The 15,153-nt window shown below is 41.3% G+C and overlaps 1 protein-coding gene across 1 annotated transcript in view; it reads left to right on the forward strand.

The window, feature by feature from the left end:
* Positions 1–15,153, forward strand: part of SLC24A2 (solute carrier family 24 member 2) — a 265,252-nt gene that overhangs the window by 204,385 nt on the left and 45,714 nt on the right. Inside the window, exons 6-7 of the mRNA XM_025359798.1 lie at positions 1,116–1,214; positions 5,080–5,198. Coding sequence (XP_025215583.1) covers positions 1,116–1,214; positions 5,080–5,198 — 218 coding nt within the window. The remainder of the gene's footprint in view (positions 1–1,115; positions 1,215–5,079; positions 5,199–15,153) is intronic.

A 15,153-nucleotide genomic window follows, 5' to 3' on the forward strand; every position in this document is an offset into this window, starting at 1 on the left:
GATTTTGGTGTACCCATCACCCATATGCACACTGCACCATATTTGTAGTCTTTTATCCCTCATCCCCCTCCCACTCTTCCCCCCAAGTCCCCAAAGTCTACTGTATTATTCTTATGCCTTTGCATCCTCATAGCTTAGCTCCCACGTATCAGTGAGAACATATGATGTTTGATTTTCCATTCCTGAGTTACATCACTTAAAATAATGGTCTCCAATCTCATCCAGGTCACTGCAAATGCTGTTAATTCATTCCTTTTTATGGCTGCATAGTACTCCATCATAAATATGTGATGGAATATATATAGAGAATATATATGTATATATACTTTATTCATTCATTGATTGATGGTCATTTGGTTTAGTTCCACCACTTTGCAACTGTGAATTGTGCTGCTATAAATATGCATGTCCAGCATCATTCCCAAAGCATCTCATCACCATTACTTGCTGCACTCAGTTGATCCTTCCTTGCCCTAAATCCACAAATGGAATCAGTTGCCTTCTTGATGCCTTAATTACAGCTGACTCAGCTAATCTGGAAAGCTGTGATGCATGTTCCTGACTCGTTTAGAAACAGCAATGTTAGTTATAAGACAGGTTGAGTATCCCTTATGTGAAATGCTTGGGACCAGAAGTGTTTCAGATTTCAGATTTTGGCTTTTTCAGTTAGGGATACTCAACATGTTTGAAAACTGAAGTCAAATCAAAGGACCCCTGGGCTTGGCTTTCCTTCCCAGCCCATTGTTAAAATCTGGTCTGGAATGAGCATTTACTTTCAGAGAAATGGCCATGCCCCCAGAGCAGCTCTGTTTCTCTAGACCTGTTTTGGATCTCAGCAATAGGGGAGCTTTAGTGTTGCTTCGTGCTTTTGTTAATTTCGTGAGCAACTGGAAAGGGAGAGAAGAGATTCTCAAATAGAGAATTGGGCTGAAAAATCTACAAAGGCAAGCAAGTACCCTTCGGGAAGGTCCTGGTGCATTGGGATTGGACAGAATGGAGTGGTCATGCTATTAGCGCAGCGTGACTGAGGAGGCCACATGCCTGCTTGGCCCTGAGACTCTCTTTTTATCTTCTTTCTCATTGTGTCTCCTTCCTGCCACTTTCTTTTGCTTCAGGGAGGTTCAGAGAAAAGGCTTCAATTCTCCACAAGATCGCCAAGAAGAAATGTCATGTGGATGAGAACGAGCGGCAGAATGGGGCTGCCAACCACGTGGGTGAGTGCAGGGAAATATCCACCCTATACCTTTCCTAGGGGAAGTGAGGGGAGCAGAGAGGCAGGACCAGTGTGGGCACCCCTGACTCAGTGCAGACACACACCGCTGCAGCACAGACCTTCCCTGCGCAACAGGAAATGAGTCCCTCTTCCCCTAGTGTGTACAGGGTATACATGGACACAGTATGTCACCAGTAACTCTAGAAGAAGTCCAAGAAGAGTAAACGTATTCTCTGGGGAACGTGAAGTAAAACCAACTCTTAACTAGTCATCCCCATTCAAGAATAGAAAATCACTGTATTTCAGGGATTTCACATAAACAGGATACACACACGCATACACACACGCATACACACACACATACACAATGTCATTTAATGTTTAATCAAAGGTAAGAGTCCCCGTTCTGTAAATCTTGACTGGTAACCAGATTTTTACACCTGTGACGTTGCTTATGGCACACACTTGGTCACTCCTGAACTGAGTGACAGAGTCCTTTTGAGATGATGCTAAATAAAAAAAATATTAAGAACCTTGGGTGAATAAAACTCTGTTTGGAGAAGTCTATTGGCTGATGTGATACAACCTTAGATGATGCTCGTTTTTTAAGAATTCAGCAATAACAGCCCCCAGGTCTCTTTTCACTGACTTTTGCAGAGCTCCTGTGTGACCAGATTGTGACATTCAGACATCTTATTTTAACTGGGAACATGATGTTCCTTCTCTCTTGTCTGTAACTATAATATAGCTCTCTTATTCTAAATTCAAACTAAATTTAACCTGATCTGGATCTATGCTATAAACGAAGCTATTACCCAAGTAACTAAAATTATCTGCAGACAAAATTCAACAGCATTGCTCTCAAAATACTGACACTCCATAGAAGAGTTTCTGCCTTTCCTGTTATCCTAACTTCTACCTCAGGGAAAATTTTTGGCTGAGAAACAGTTAAGATGCAATTAGATATGAAAAGAAAAACTGGAAAGAAGTCAGCTAAAATGTTAACAATAGTTACTTCTAAAGCTGGGCTTATGAGTTATATATATTTTTTCTGCTTCTTTATGCTTCTATAAAGTTTTTCAGAATAAGCGTATTTTGCTTTTGTACTATAAAAATGTAAAGCCACACCATGAAAGTCTACTGCATAGGTTGAGTTTTGTTTGTGATGTTTAGATTCAACTACACAAGCTACTTTTTCTGCTTCACTTGTTGACTTGTCTTTTATGGAATGAGGTAGCTTGGATTCCTGGGCTCAGTCCCAGTCCTCCTCTTAATGACTGGCCAACCTTAGACTTGGATTTAATCTTTTTTAAGGAGGTAGGACACTTAATTCCAAGGATTCTTCTCACGTTATTGAGTCTCTGAATGACTTTGTAACTAGAAAATGTTCTTGGGTCTCCGAATGACTTTGTAACTAGAAAATAGTGTGTGTCTAATGCTTTTCAAAGTAAGTCCAATATTTATTTTCATATTTTCTTTTATTATGAACCTTCAGCCTGCTGTGTAAAAGCACTTTATAAGCTAAGATGTGCACACACAGGTTAGGTATTATGCCTGGCAGGCAGTCTCTGCTCATCTGCTCATCTCTGTTCTTGGACATCTTAACTCCCCTTTTACCCAGTATTCTGTGTTGCTAGGATCAATTTGACCATTGCAGGCTGATCCTAAGGTTGTATCACATCAGCCAATAGACTTCTCTAAACAGTTTTATTCACCCAAGGTTCTTAATTTTTTTTTTTTTTTTTTTTTTTTTTTTTTTTTTTTTTTTTTTTTTTTCTTTTTTGAGACAGAGTCTCGCTGTGTCTCCCAGACTGGAGTGCAGTGGCGCCATCTTGGCTCACTGCAAGCTCCGTCTCCCAGGTTCACGCCATTCTCCTGCCTCAGCCTCCCCAGTAGCTGGGATTACAGGCACCCACCACCACATCCGGCTAATTTTTTGTATTTTTAGTACAGACAGGGTTTCACCGTGTTAGCCAGGATGGTCTCGATCTCCTGACCTCGTGATCCACCCACCTTGGCCTCCCAAAGTGCTGGGATTACGGGCGTGAGCCACCACGCTCGGCTGGTTCTTAATATTTTTTTATTTAAATAACTGAATCAAGCATACTAAGATAAACTGGCATAGCCACACATAGCACAACATCACATACATATTGCTGTCACTACTAAAAACTTGGAAAGATAAAGTAAATTTGAGTTTCTATGGTTTTCCATATTTAAATCTATTCGTGTGTCTATATTCCACAACTAAATACATAAAGAAACATAAATATTTCCCTATGATTTCCAAAATTTGGCTGCTTCAAACTCAACAATTTTTATGTAACTCTCAAATTATTTTCTTAAGCACCAGTGATGGAAATGTCTAGTCCCTCTGAAGCGGCTAGAAGAAAAAAAAAAAAGCATATTCTCATGTTTCATGAGCAGGTGATACTGCTCGGATCTGATACTGATGAGCATTCTGATACCCCCAGCAATCCTGACAGCATACTACAGCCTCATTCCATCCCAAAATCCATGATTTGACCCAAAACAGCCAGAGTGTGTGCTCTCAATAGGAACCTTTTAATTTCCCTCCCAGTGAAGTCCCAGCAGACCTCAGTGGTACTGGAACATTGATCACCTGGAGGTACTCCTCTTTGTCATGACAAAAAAATTATTCTAGTGAAAGGCAGGCACTATAATAAGGATCCAAATAGTTTATGCTTCTTGGTTGCTCTATACAAGGCACTAAGCTAAGTGTTTTGTATGCATTTTCTTATTTAATCTTTACAGAAATACTCTTTGATCATATTGTTTTTGTTAGTGGTAGTAGTAGCAACAATAATAGTAGTAGTAGTATTTGTTACCATCACCCCAATTTTACAGATGAAGAAACTGAACTTCAGAGAGGTTGAGTCACTTGCAAAGGGTGAAACAGCACAAGTTGTATATCCAGAATTTGAAGCCAGACCTGATTCCCAGTGTTACAGACTCCCAGTGCTTAACCACTACCCTAGAGTCACTTCTCAAGTGTCAAATCTGCACTTGCTGACCCTCTGGCTTTACTCTAGCTAAATGTTCTCTCTGATTCAGGAATGGCACAGCCTTTGGCCTCTATTACTTGTCCATCTCCCCCTTGCCTTGCCTGCAATAGGATGCTCAGGTGTGGAGTGTGCTAAGTAGCATTCACCAGGCTGCCCTGCCCATGGCCACCTAGGCACTGGAAGAGTTTCCACTCACAGAGCCTGAATTACAGCTGAACATAATGTCCCTTGGAGGTCAACCTGTCGAACCCCCTTATTTCACAGATAAGGTTCCCAAGTCCCAGAGGAAGAAGGGGACTAGCCTAAGGTGGCAGCCTGATCAAAGCAGAGTAAAGTCTAGGACCCTGAAGCCCTAGCTAATATCCTTTCCAGAGTACAGTATGAAAGAAAAGATATTACTGTAAGAAAATATCTGAAGGGTACAGTCCCAGGTGTAAACAATAGTATGTAGATTGGGTGTGGTTTTCATTTTAAAATGTCTATGTTCATGTTTCCTGAATAGCTAGTTGGTAAATTTGCCTAGGCTCAAGAAAGGCATACCATGGGAGCTGATACGGCCCTCAAGGTAAAATGTCACGCCACAGCGGGAAGCCAGGGTGCTATTAAAGGGGCAGGCCGTATGCTGAAAGACATGGGGAAGAACGGTAAAAATCCTTTCCCACTTGTCTCAATATCAGCCCTAGGACTTATCGCCCCTGGGACACCACTATCGTCTGCTTTAGCCCAACATTTTAAGAAGCTCTTTTCAATATTACTCTTTACCCCCATTGATTCCATTTGCTTGCTTTCTCTCTCTCTCTCTGTGTGTGTGTGTATGTGTGTGTTTAAATTATATCACAGAAAAAATTGAGCTTCCAACCAGCAACAGCACAGATGTTGAAATGACACCATCCAGTGATGCTTCAGAACCTGTACAAAATGGAAATCTCTCCCACAACATTGAAGGTGCAGAAGCCCAGGTATGGCTTTTCTCCATTGCTCTTCTGGGCTGTTGTCCTAGCGTGGCAGCACAGACACTGTATTCTCCTTGGAAGCCCCAGCCCTCAGCTGTGCAGGAATCAGGTAGGGCCTTATTTATCCTTGTGTGTATTTCCCAGTGCCACCCCAGGGTCCCATAAGCAGCAACCTCTACATTTATTGAATGAATATGAATATTCTTTAAGCCACTGTTTCTCCAGGTGAGGTTGGAAGACTCATGCATCAGCATCTCCTGGGGATGAAATGCAGATCCCTGGGCCATATGCTAGGTGTGATGAAACAGGATCACTGGGAAGCAGCACATAGGAATTAGCATTTTTAATTAGCATCCAAGGTGATTTTTAATGTATGATAAAGCTTGATACCTGCTGCAGTCTAATCCTTTCTCTGTGTCTTTAAGGTCAGTGTTAAGTAATAGAGAAACCACAGCCATCAGACCTCAGTGAGCCCCCTTTGGCTTTCTCTGTCCTTGTGGTTGAAATTAACACTCTCTGGCCCAACCCATTATTCAATGGCACAACCACTTGAACTGTTCAGTCTAGTAGTTGTAAAACCTAACATTTATCAAATACCTACTATTTGCCACAGCTTTGGTACTAGGCATTTTACATATGTATTAGTCTATTTTCACACTGCTATAGAGAACTTATGAAGAAAAGAGGTTTAATTGACTTATAGTTCCACAGGCTTAACAGGAAACATGACTGAGAGGCCTCAGGAAACTTACAATCATGGCAGAAGGCGAAGGGGAAGCAAGCATGTCTTACCACGGCAGAGCAGGAGAGAAAGAGTGAATGGAGATGTGCCATACGCTTTCAAACAACCAGATCTCATGAGAACCCATTCACTATCATGAGAATAGCAAGGGGGAAATCTGCCCCCTGATTCAGTCACCTCCCACTAGGCTTCTCCCCCCAACACATGGGGATTACAATTTGAGATGAGATTTGGGTGGGGACACAGAGCCAAACCATATCAACATATGTTATCACCTTTAACCTCACAGCTGAAGGTGTAGGCATGAGTAGCTCCTTTTTTTTTTTTTTTTTTTTTTTTTTTTTTTTTGTTGAGACGGACTCTCTGTTACCCAGCGTGGAGTGCAGTGGCGCAATCTCAGCTCACTGCAACCTCTGTCTCCTGGGTTCAAGGAATTTTCCTGCCTCAGCCTCCAGGGTAGCTCGCACCACCACACCTGGCTAACTGTTTTTTGTTTGTTTGTTTTTTGTGATGCATTTTTAGTAGAGTTGGAGCTTCACCATGTTGACCAGGCTGGTCTTGAACTTCTAACCTCAGGTGATCCACTTGCCTTGGCCTCCCAAAGTGCTGGGATTATAGGTGTGAGCCACTGCACCCGGCTAGTAGTTCCATTTTATAGTTGAGGAAACTGAAGCTCAGTGCAATGAAATAGTTAATTGGGATTACCTAGTTTGTAGATGGTAGAGCTGAGATTTCATCTCAGGACTGTCCAACTGTACCATTTCCACCACTCCCTCTAGAACACAGTTGCTCAAAACATAGGCAGAACCACCTTTGGTGCTTGTTAGATTTCTGGATCTCATCCTGATCAGGTGAATCAGAATTTCTAAGACCTGGAGCCCCAAACTTGCATGTTAATTTGGCATTTTAAAACTTGCATTTTACCTAGCTCAGTGTTTCTCAAATTTTAATGTACTTACAAATTCTCTGGGGAGGTCATATTAAAATTCAGGTTCTGAATTTGTCAGGTCTGCCATGAGGCCTAGAGTCTGCAGTTCTAATGAGCTCCCCAGTGATGCTGATGCTGCTGGTCCAAGGCCCATACTTGGAGTAGCACTACCCTAAAACCTGAAAGCACTCTCTAGACAGAATTTCCCCCAATGAGCTGAAAAGTGATACAGTGCCTGCGAATAGAAACCAGACTATAGTCAATATAACCCAGCAGCCACTACTTAAGAAAAAAAAAAAAATGCTAATTGTTGCCTGTTACCCTTATTCTGATAGAAATTATATATTTCTTTCCTAAGGAAAGTTCCTTAATTTAACAGAAAGAATAAAGAGCCTGCTGCTCCTTCTGCCCTTGTCTCCTCTGCCTTCAACGCTCCTTACCTTCCTGCCCAGAGCCCTGTGGTTCCTTTGCATTAGCTCAAGAGTGAGCTGGCAGAGCAGTTTATGTCCACATGGATAAGCAGCGTGTGACAGCAGGAGGCAGGCCCCAAGGACATCTGGCTGCCCTTGGGGATGGCACAATCACAGGTGTGCAGAGGGCAGCCTCATCCCCATGCCTCTCCATCTGGCTGACAGAGGGACATCTGTGCCCCTGCAAGGGAGGACCTTGCTGCAGGGGAGCAAAAGAATCCTAGATGACCCCTCTCCGAGCAGAGCTGTGCCCCTAGGTCTCCACAAAGGGGAACAGGGCAGATTTGTGCACCACCCTGCTAGGCTCAGAGTTCAAGAGCAATCAGGTCTTCAATTGCAGTCAAGTGACCTGGACCTCAAGCGCAATCAGGACCTGGGCCTGCAGGTCACCATGGCCCTGTAGGACAGCCTAGTAGTGAATTCTAGATCCGCCAGGGTCAAGTTATCTAGCTTCCCTGAGCTTTAATTTAGTCGCCTCATCTGTGAAGTACAGACAGTAACAGTACTTGCCTCATTGCAGCTATCATAAGGGTTAAATGAAATAAAGTACATAAAGCCCTTATTACAGAGTTAGATGCTAGATATTCATATTATGTATTCATATTTATCATTAAAACACCATTCAATGTATCCTTTCCCTGAAGGAGCTCATTGTACGTAAAGTGAAAAGGTTTTATGTATATAATATTTGGGGAGCATTCAGGGCATAATAATCAGTGAATGTTTGTGGTATATATGACCTGGTGTGATCTTAGAGGTCTATACAAAGTGCTCTGAGAGCCTGCCAGAGGAAGAAGTTGGTCCTAACTAGGGGAGATATAAAAACTCCATAGAAGAGGCAACATTCAAGCTGCGTGTTGATGGGTGAGTAGGAGTTTGTCCCTCAAAGAAGAAAGAAATAACCAAAGTGACAACATGTGCAAAGGTGTAAAGCCTTAAAAGGGAAAGTCGTGTTTAGTGATTAGAGAGAAAGATGATAGAACTGGAGCCTAAAATACAAGGTGAGGAGTAAGGAGATATCTACTAGAAAAGGTAAGTTGGCTTGAATTTCTTCCATTGTTTATCTAATCAGAAAATTTTGATTATTTATCTAATATGTGTCAGACAATGTACTGGGCACTGGAGATGCCCACATGTTCTAGCAAAGCTGAGAATATAAACACAACCCAATGTGATTATACATGTCCACAAAGGCCATGAACAAAACAAAGCAGCGTGATAGGATGAAAGGAAAGTGGAGAGCCTCCTGTGGGTCGGGAGATGAGGGAAGGCCTCCAAGGAAATGGTATTTGAACCGAGACTGAAGTTCAAGAAGGAGCCAGCCAAGGGAACAGCACCCACAAAGGCAGAAATAAACTTAGCTTGTTTCAGAAACAGAAAAATCAGTATGGCTGGAGAGAGAGTGGAAGGAGGAAGCATGGTAGCGACAAAGTCAGAGAGGAGGGCCAAGCAGAGCTGATAGGCCTTGTAGATCATGATAGGGAAGCTGACTTCTGTCTAGGGCAGCAAGAAGCCATTGGAAGTTAGCAGATGTGATTTGCACTTGTAAAAGATCCCTGGCGCCATGGTGTCTTAGAGGTTGGATTTGGGGGAAGGAGGGTTTATAGCAATAGTGGAGCAAAGAGGTTGTTGCAGGCATTGAGGGAAAGAGCTGATGATGACATGTATTGGTGTGATAGATGTGGAGGAGAGGAGAAGTATGTGGATCATGAAGGACATTGTGTGCACTGCCAACCAGTCTGGACTTCACCCTCTCGGGAGTGGGGAAGTGCAGAAGATTTAGAGGGAGCAGTGGCAGCATCAGATTTGTTTTATAGAAAGACAATTATCTTAGAATGGTCAAGAGGGATCAGAATAGAAAAATACTAGACAAAGGGAGGCGAGGTAAGAACCTGTTGGTTCTGGGATTGGCACACTGTGGTCCACGGGCCAAATCTGACCTGCAGCCTGTTTCTGTATGACCCATGAGACAAGAATGGGTTTTACATTTCTAAAACTTTTTTTAAAAAGGAAGCAATAGCAGCATCTGTGACAGAGACCATATGGACCTCAAAGCCTAAAATATTTACTATCTGGCCCTTTACAGAAAAAGTTTGCCCATCCTTAGTTTCAACCATCTGTCTTAAAAGACAGAAAAAAAAAGGAATGAGAAGCTCTTCATGTACTGCTATGGAATGACCTCCCATACATGTTGTTTAGTGAAAAAGGCAACATGCCAAATTGTATCCAGTATATTATATTTGTACAATGAAAAAAAGGGGGAAGGGAAATAGCATATAAGCATTTGCTTGGAATGCTGTCAAGTAACTAGTCATGCTACTTGCTTCCAGAACAGGGCCCTGGGCAGTAGGAAACTGGGATGGAAAGGAAGCTTTTTAAAATGCACCATTTTATAACTTTTGAATGTTGAACCAGGCAATTGTATTACCTTTTCCAAAAGAATGCAACACTACTAAAAATAATGGGTTAAAGGAATACAGGAGCAGTGTACTTTGGTCACTATAACACAGACTGAGGATGGACCACCTGAATTCAAATCCTAGCTCTGCTGCTTACCAGCTGTGTAACCCTGAACAAGTGACTTAACCTGTTATCCATTTTCCCTTTCTGTGAAACAGGGATAATAATGGCGTCTGTCTCATAGCACCGTTGTGAGGATAAATGCTCTTAGAACAGTTCTTGGCACATTGTAAGTACTGCATAGGTGTGTGCTACTATTAGCAGTACTAAGATTTTTTTAATGGCTATTGAGTAGCGCTAGTGGCAAGGCATCTATTGGTAGACCATGTATGAGCTGCAGTATGAATGGCAATGGCTGGATTTGAGAACCATTTCTGAGCCAGAATTGGGAAGATTTGGTATTGACTTGGTCATGGAAAGTGAAGAAAAGGAAGCTGCAGATGCTGCTGAGGTTTCCAGGCTGGAAAGTCTGGGTGATGGGATGGAATTAGGGCTGGGCCTCCAGAGTCAGAAGGAAAATGTGAATGCAGGATGATCAGGCCACCTGAAGCACAGTTTCATGGACATGATTCAATGCCTTTTCATTTTGTTAGTTTTATTTCCTTTTGAGTTGTATTTTTAGCAAGCTCCATGAAAAGTGGGGTGTGCGTCCTGACTTTATTAATGGAAATTATGAGCGCCATGCACCATACTCATTGCTGTTATTCTCCTGAGAGTTTAGCCCGCCCTGTGTAATTAACCTGCTGTTTTAAAAACCCTATTTACAAGTGAACTAATTTCACATTGTGACCTCATCTCCGAGAGGGTGCTGCCATACAGTCTTTATCGTGGCAATGGAGAGCATTTTTAAAATACTGTCTCACAGAGGAATGAAGTTTTTGCTTCATTTGTATATTCTGTGGAACCAAGAAATAGCATGACTTTTTAAATGGCTGAGTGATAATTATCTTTTCCCAGTAACTGCTGATCCAATGTTGTTGATTCCAACACTGAGAAATCTGATCTGGGATGCCACTGAGAATTTATCAACCTTCTCAAATTTTTGACGTTGAGAATTTAGCCAGATTTGAAAGACAATTCAAGGCAATATGCTCTCCCACCCAGAACCCAGCATTTTCTAACATTTCAATTTTGCCAGTCTAGATGGGTGATTTGCACTTGGCCCACATACACTGCAAAACTGCCTGCCTGCTGCATCATAATCCCTGCTGCTGTGACACATCAAAACCCTTTAAATATGCTCACAAATGAGGGTAGAAGGGGGAGAGACTTGCAAATTCCTTAGTTCTAAAATCTAAAACTTCAACTTTTAATAACTGTCCTATATTTTCACTTAGCATGAGACAGCTTTTTTTATGTGTTTCAGTTTTTATTTCATTTCACTTCTAAGATTTCCCTCTGTCCTTAGGGAAATCAGAATTGTCCCTGCTTTGGCTAAGAGCTTCCCAGATGCACCTGTGGGCAAACAGATTTATATAAGAAAATCACATTCCTAGGAATGTGATTGATTGATTGACAGATACAGAGATAGGTAGATAGATAACACATGGTTAGAGATAGAGAACGTGTAAAATGCAAGTGCTTTTATTCTCACTTTACAATTCAAATATTACCTTGCCATATTAAGCTCTTCCTTTCTCGGGAATTCAGCTCTGACTTTTATTTCTCCGTACTGTTATCTTTACCTAAACTCAGTGGAGTTTTTAAGATCTGCTTTTATAAAGCCTCATAATGCTGATAAAAATGTTTGAGTTTTATGTCACAAAGTGAAGAATGAGTAGGGGAAACAGGATGCAAGTGACTGTGGTTTTTAATTTCTCGTTTTAAAAAAAGAAATGCTCAAAAATATCTTCCTATTCTTAAATTTAGATCTCTGAGGTTGATTTTAAAAAACATGTCATGGCCAGGCATGGTGGCTCACACCTGTAATCAATCCCAGTTTTGGGAGGCCAAGGCAGGTTGATCACTTGAGCTCAGGTGTTCAAGACTAGCCTGGGCAACATCACAAAACCCTATCTCTACCAAAAATACAAAAAATTAGCAGGACATGGTGGCATGCACCTGTGGTTCTAGCTACTTTGGAGTCTGAGGTCAGAGGATCACTTGAGCCCAGGAGGCAGAGGCTACAGTGTGCCGTGATCACCCTGGTACACTCCAGCCTAGGCGACAGAGGAGACCCCATCGAAAGGAAGGAGGAAGGGTCATTATAAAAACCAACAGTTTTGTTACAGATTGTTGGAAGGGAGGGAGGGTCATTATAGAAACCAACAGTTTTGTTACAGATTGTTGGAAGGGAGGAAGGAGGGAAGGTCATTATGAAAATCAGAAGGTTTATTACAGATTGTTGTTGTCATTGTTGTTTAAAGTTGCAGCTATGATTTTAGACCCTCTTTGGAAGATTCTGTAATAAATGTTGGTCAAAACATGTTAGCTCAGATAGGGATTTCTAAGATTATCCAAGTATTTGGTACCTGGAATTCATATGATGTCTTTCTCCCTAAAATATTATTCTTAGTAAGCAAACATTTAAGTTCTTAGCAGTGGTGAGGTTTAATACAGGGTTTGGGAACCTCCAAAGAGAAAGTCACCTTTCTAAATAGTTAAGGAGTAACAGCCAGGTCCACCATTTTGAAAGTTTGAAAATAGGCAAGAACTGCATTTCCCTGGTTTTTCAATCTCCTGGAACATCAATCAAGTATAATAAGAGGTTCTGCCACCCAAGAAGTAAAGGCATTGGTGAAAAGTGTGTGTGTGTATTTGTGTCTGACACCACTAGAACATAAGAGCAGTGCTGGGGGAGATACCAAAGCTGAAGAGTGAAAGAAGTAAGAATATCAAAAGACTCTTCATCGGACTGTTTAGGTTTTTTTTTAGGGTTGGGGTCTTGTACCATCACCCAGGCTGGAGTGCAGTGGTGCAATCATGGCTTACTGCAGCCTCCAACTTCTGGGCTCGAGTGATCCTCCCACCTCAGCTTCACAAGTACCTAGGACTACAGGTGCACACCACAATGCCCAGTTAATTTTTTTAATCTTTTGTAGAAATGAGTCTTGCTGTGTTTCCCAGGCTACTCCCAAACTCCTGGCCTCAAGTGATCCTTCTATCCAGACCTCCAAAAGTGCTGGAACTACAATTGTGAGCCACCATAACCCAGCCCAGATTGGATTTTTTAAAGACCCGAAGAGTGTTAGTGCTATGACTATCTTAGAAAAGAAATCCACTAGTGTCAGAGAAAACCCAAGACAAATTATAAAACAAGCAAAAATTAGGAATTTTTTACTGACCAGGCCTTGGCACATGGGTTCCATTTTCTGAAGTGGATTTTTTTTCTGTTAATCTGTACATACATACTTTTCCAGAAAAACTGGGGTCCAGTTTCTGTATGTGATGACCTGAAAAATATTTACCAACTGCTTAAGATGCACTCAGAGGCCTTTCAACACATTTAAAAGATGAAATAGATACAGATCAGACTCTAGAGTTTCTGCCTTAATTTGAATATTGACAAAGAATTATATATTCGCTGAGAATCTCGCTATTAAAAATGCCACTTGTCATTGTGCTTTCTAAAGGAGTTTGAAGAATGTCTATTAAATTGTTCCCATAAGATACATTATGGGCTATTAATAAAAAAGAAAAAACTCCATTACCACTGTGGAAAGAAATACTACCATTAGTATTACTGTTCCTATGAGTAATTTTAATCCAGTTGATAATAAGATGATGAAAATGGTTTTTGAATTATTTTTTATGATTCTCGAGTTGGCTTTTATGTTAGCAAATCTCTTATGGATTTTATCAGCAAGATTTACAGATTTACAAAGCCCATGAAAACAACAAAATCCAATTTACTCTAGCAATACAGAAGAAAATCCACCTCATCCATAAGTTGCACCTCAGAATCGTTGGAGCAAAATGCAAAGTGAGGGAAAACAGTTGCATTCCACCAGACTCTTCAGAAGCCATTCTGCATGATTACAGAATGGTTTCTCAGCCTCTTGGAAAAGTTAGGTCCAGACAGCTTCATCACTCACAGCAAGATATTTTGAAACCTTGATTTCGGTTCAGTCTTGTCCAAGATTAAGTTGTTTTCAGGAGGCCATTAGTGCATGAAACCTTCTCATGTTGTGTTTAGGGTGCCAAATTCTTGATTTTTTCTCATCTATATATAAAACAAACCATATGATGGTATTATAAAGGGACTAAATTATTTTCTACCACCAGGCAAACAAAGATTTATTATTTTTAAGAAGTCTGTTTTCGGCCAGGAGTAGTGCCTCATGCCTGTAATCCTAGCACTTTGGGAGGCCAAGGCAGGCGGATCACAAGGTCAGAAGGTCAAGGCCATCCTCACTAACACGGTGAAACCCCGTCTCTACTAAAAATACAAAAAATTAGCCAGGTGTGGTGGCACGCACCTGTAGTCCCAGCTACTTGGGAGGCTGAGGCAGGAGAATCCCTTGAACCTGGGCGTTGGAGGTTGCAGAGAGCCGAGATCGCACCACTGCCTGGGCAACAGAGCAAGACTCCATCTCAAAAAAAAAAAAAAAAAAAGTCTGTTTTCCACTTAACTGTTAGCTCTGTTGGTTTAGGATGTTCACACAGAAGGCAAAACAAATGTCTCACATGGCATTGCCTTCCAAAAAGAAACACGTAAACTTACCTCTTTTTCACTTATCTTATGCATAAGAGATAAGTGAAAGGAAAGTAGAGGATAAGAACAGAGTACAGAGAATTAGTTGGTTAAAAAATACAAATACAGGCTGGGTGTGGTCGCTCACACCTGTAATCCCAGCACTTTGGGAAGCCAAGGTGGGCAGATCACTTGAGGTCAGGAGTTCAAGATCAGCCTGGCCAACATGGTGAAAACCCATCTCTACTATAAAAATACAAAAAAAAAAAGTTAACCAGGTATGGTGTCTGGCACTTGTCATCCCAGCTATACAGGAGGCTGAGGAAAGAGAATCGCTCAAACCTGGGAGGCAGAGGCTGCAGTGAGCCAAGATCATGCCACTGCACTCCCACCTGGGTGACAGAGCAAGACTCTGTCTCAAAAAAAAAAAAAAAAAAATATATATATATATATATATATATATATATACACACACACACACACACACATATACACAAATGCAGACATTGAAAAATTAAAAGAACAAAGATAAAGAGATCTTTCTAAGGCTCAGTAAAGAATAAAAGTGGACAAAAAGGGCAATTTAAAAATAAAGTGAACGCAATGATTTATTTCAAAGCCAAAAAGATCTATTCAAAAATGAGATCTTTGAAAAAGATAAACATGCATATGGGCATTGTATTAGTCTACTGGGGCTACCAGAATAAAATACCATAGACTTGGTGGCT

The sequence above is a fragment of the Theropithecus gelada genome, chromosome 15 (genome assembly GCF_003255815.1).
Source record: "Theropithecus gelada isolate Dixy chromosome 15, Tgel_1.0, whole genome shotgun sequence".
In the NCBI taxonomy this organism is placed as follows: domain Eukaryota; kingdom Metazoa; phylum Chordata; class Mammalia; order Primates; family Cercopithecidae; genus Theropithecus; species Theropithecus gelada.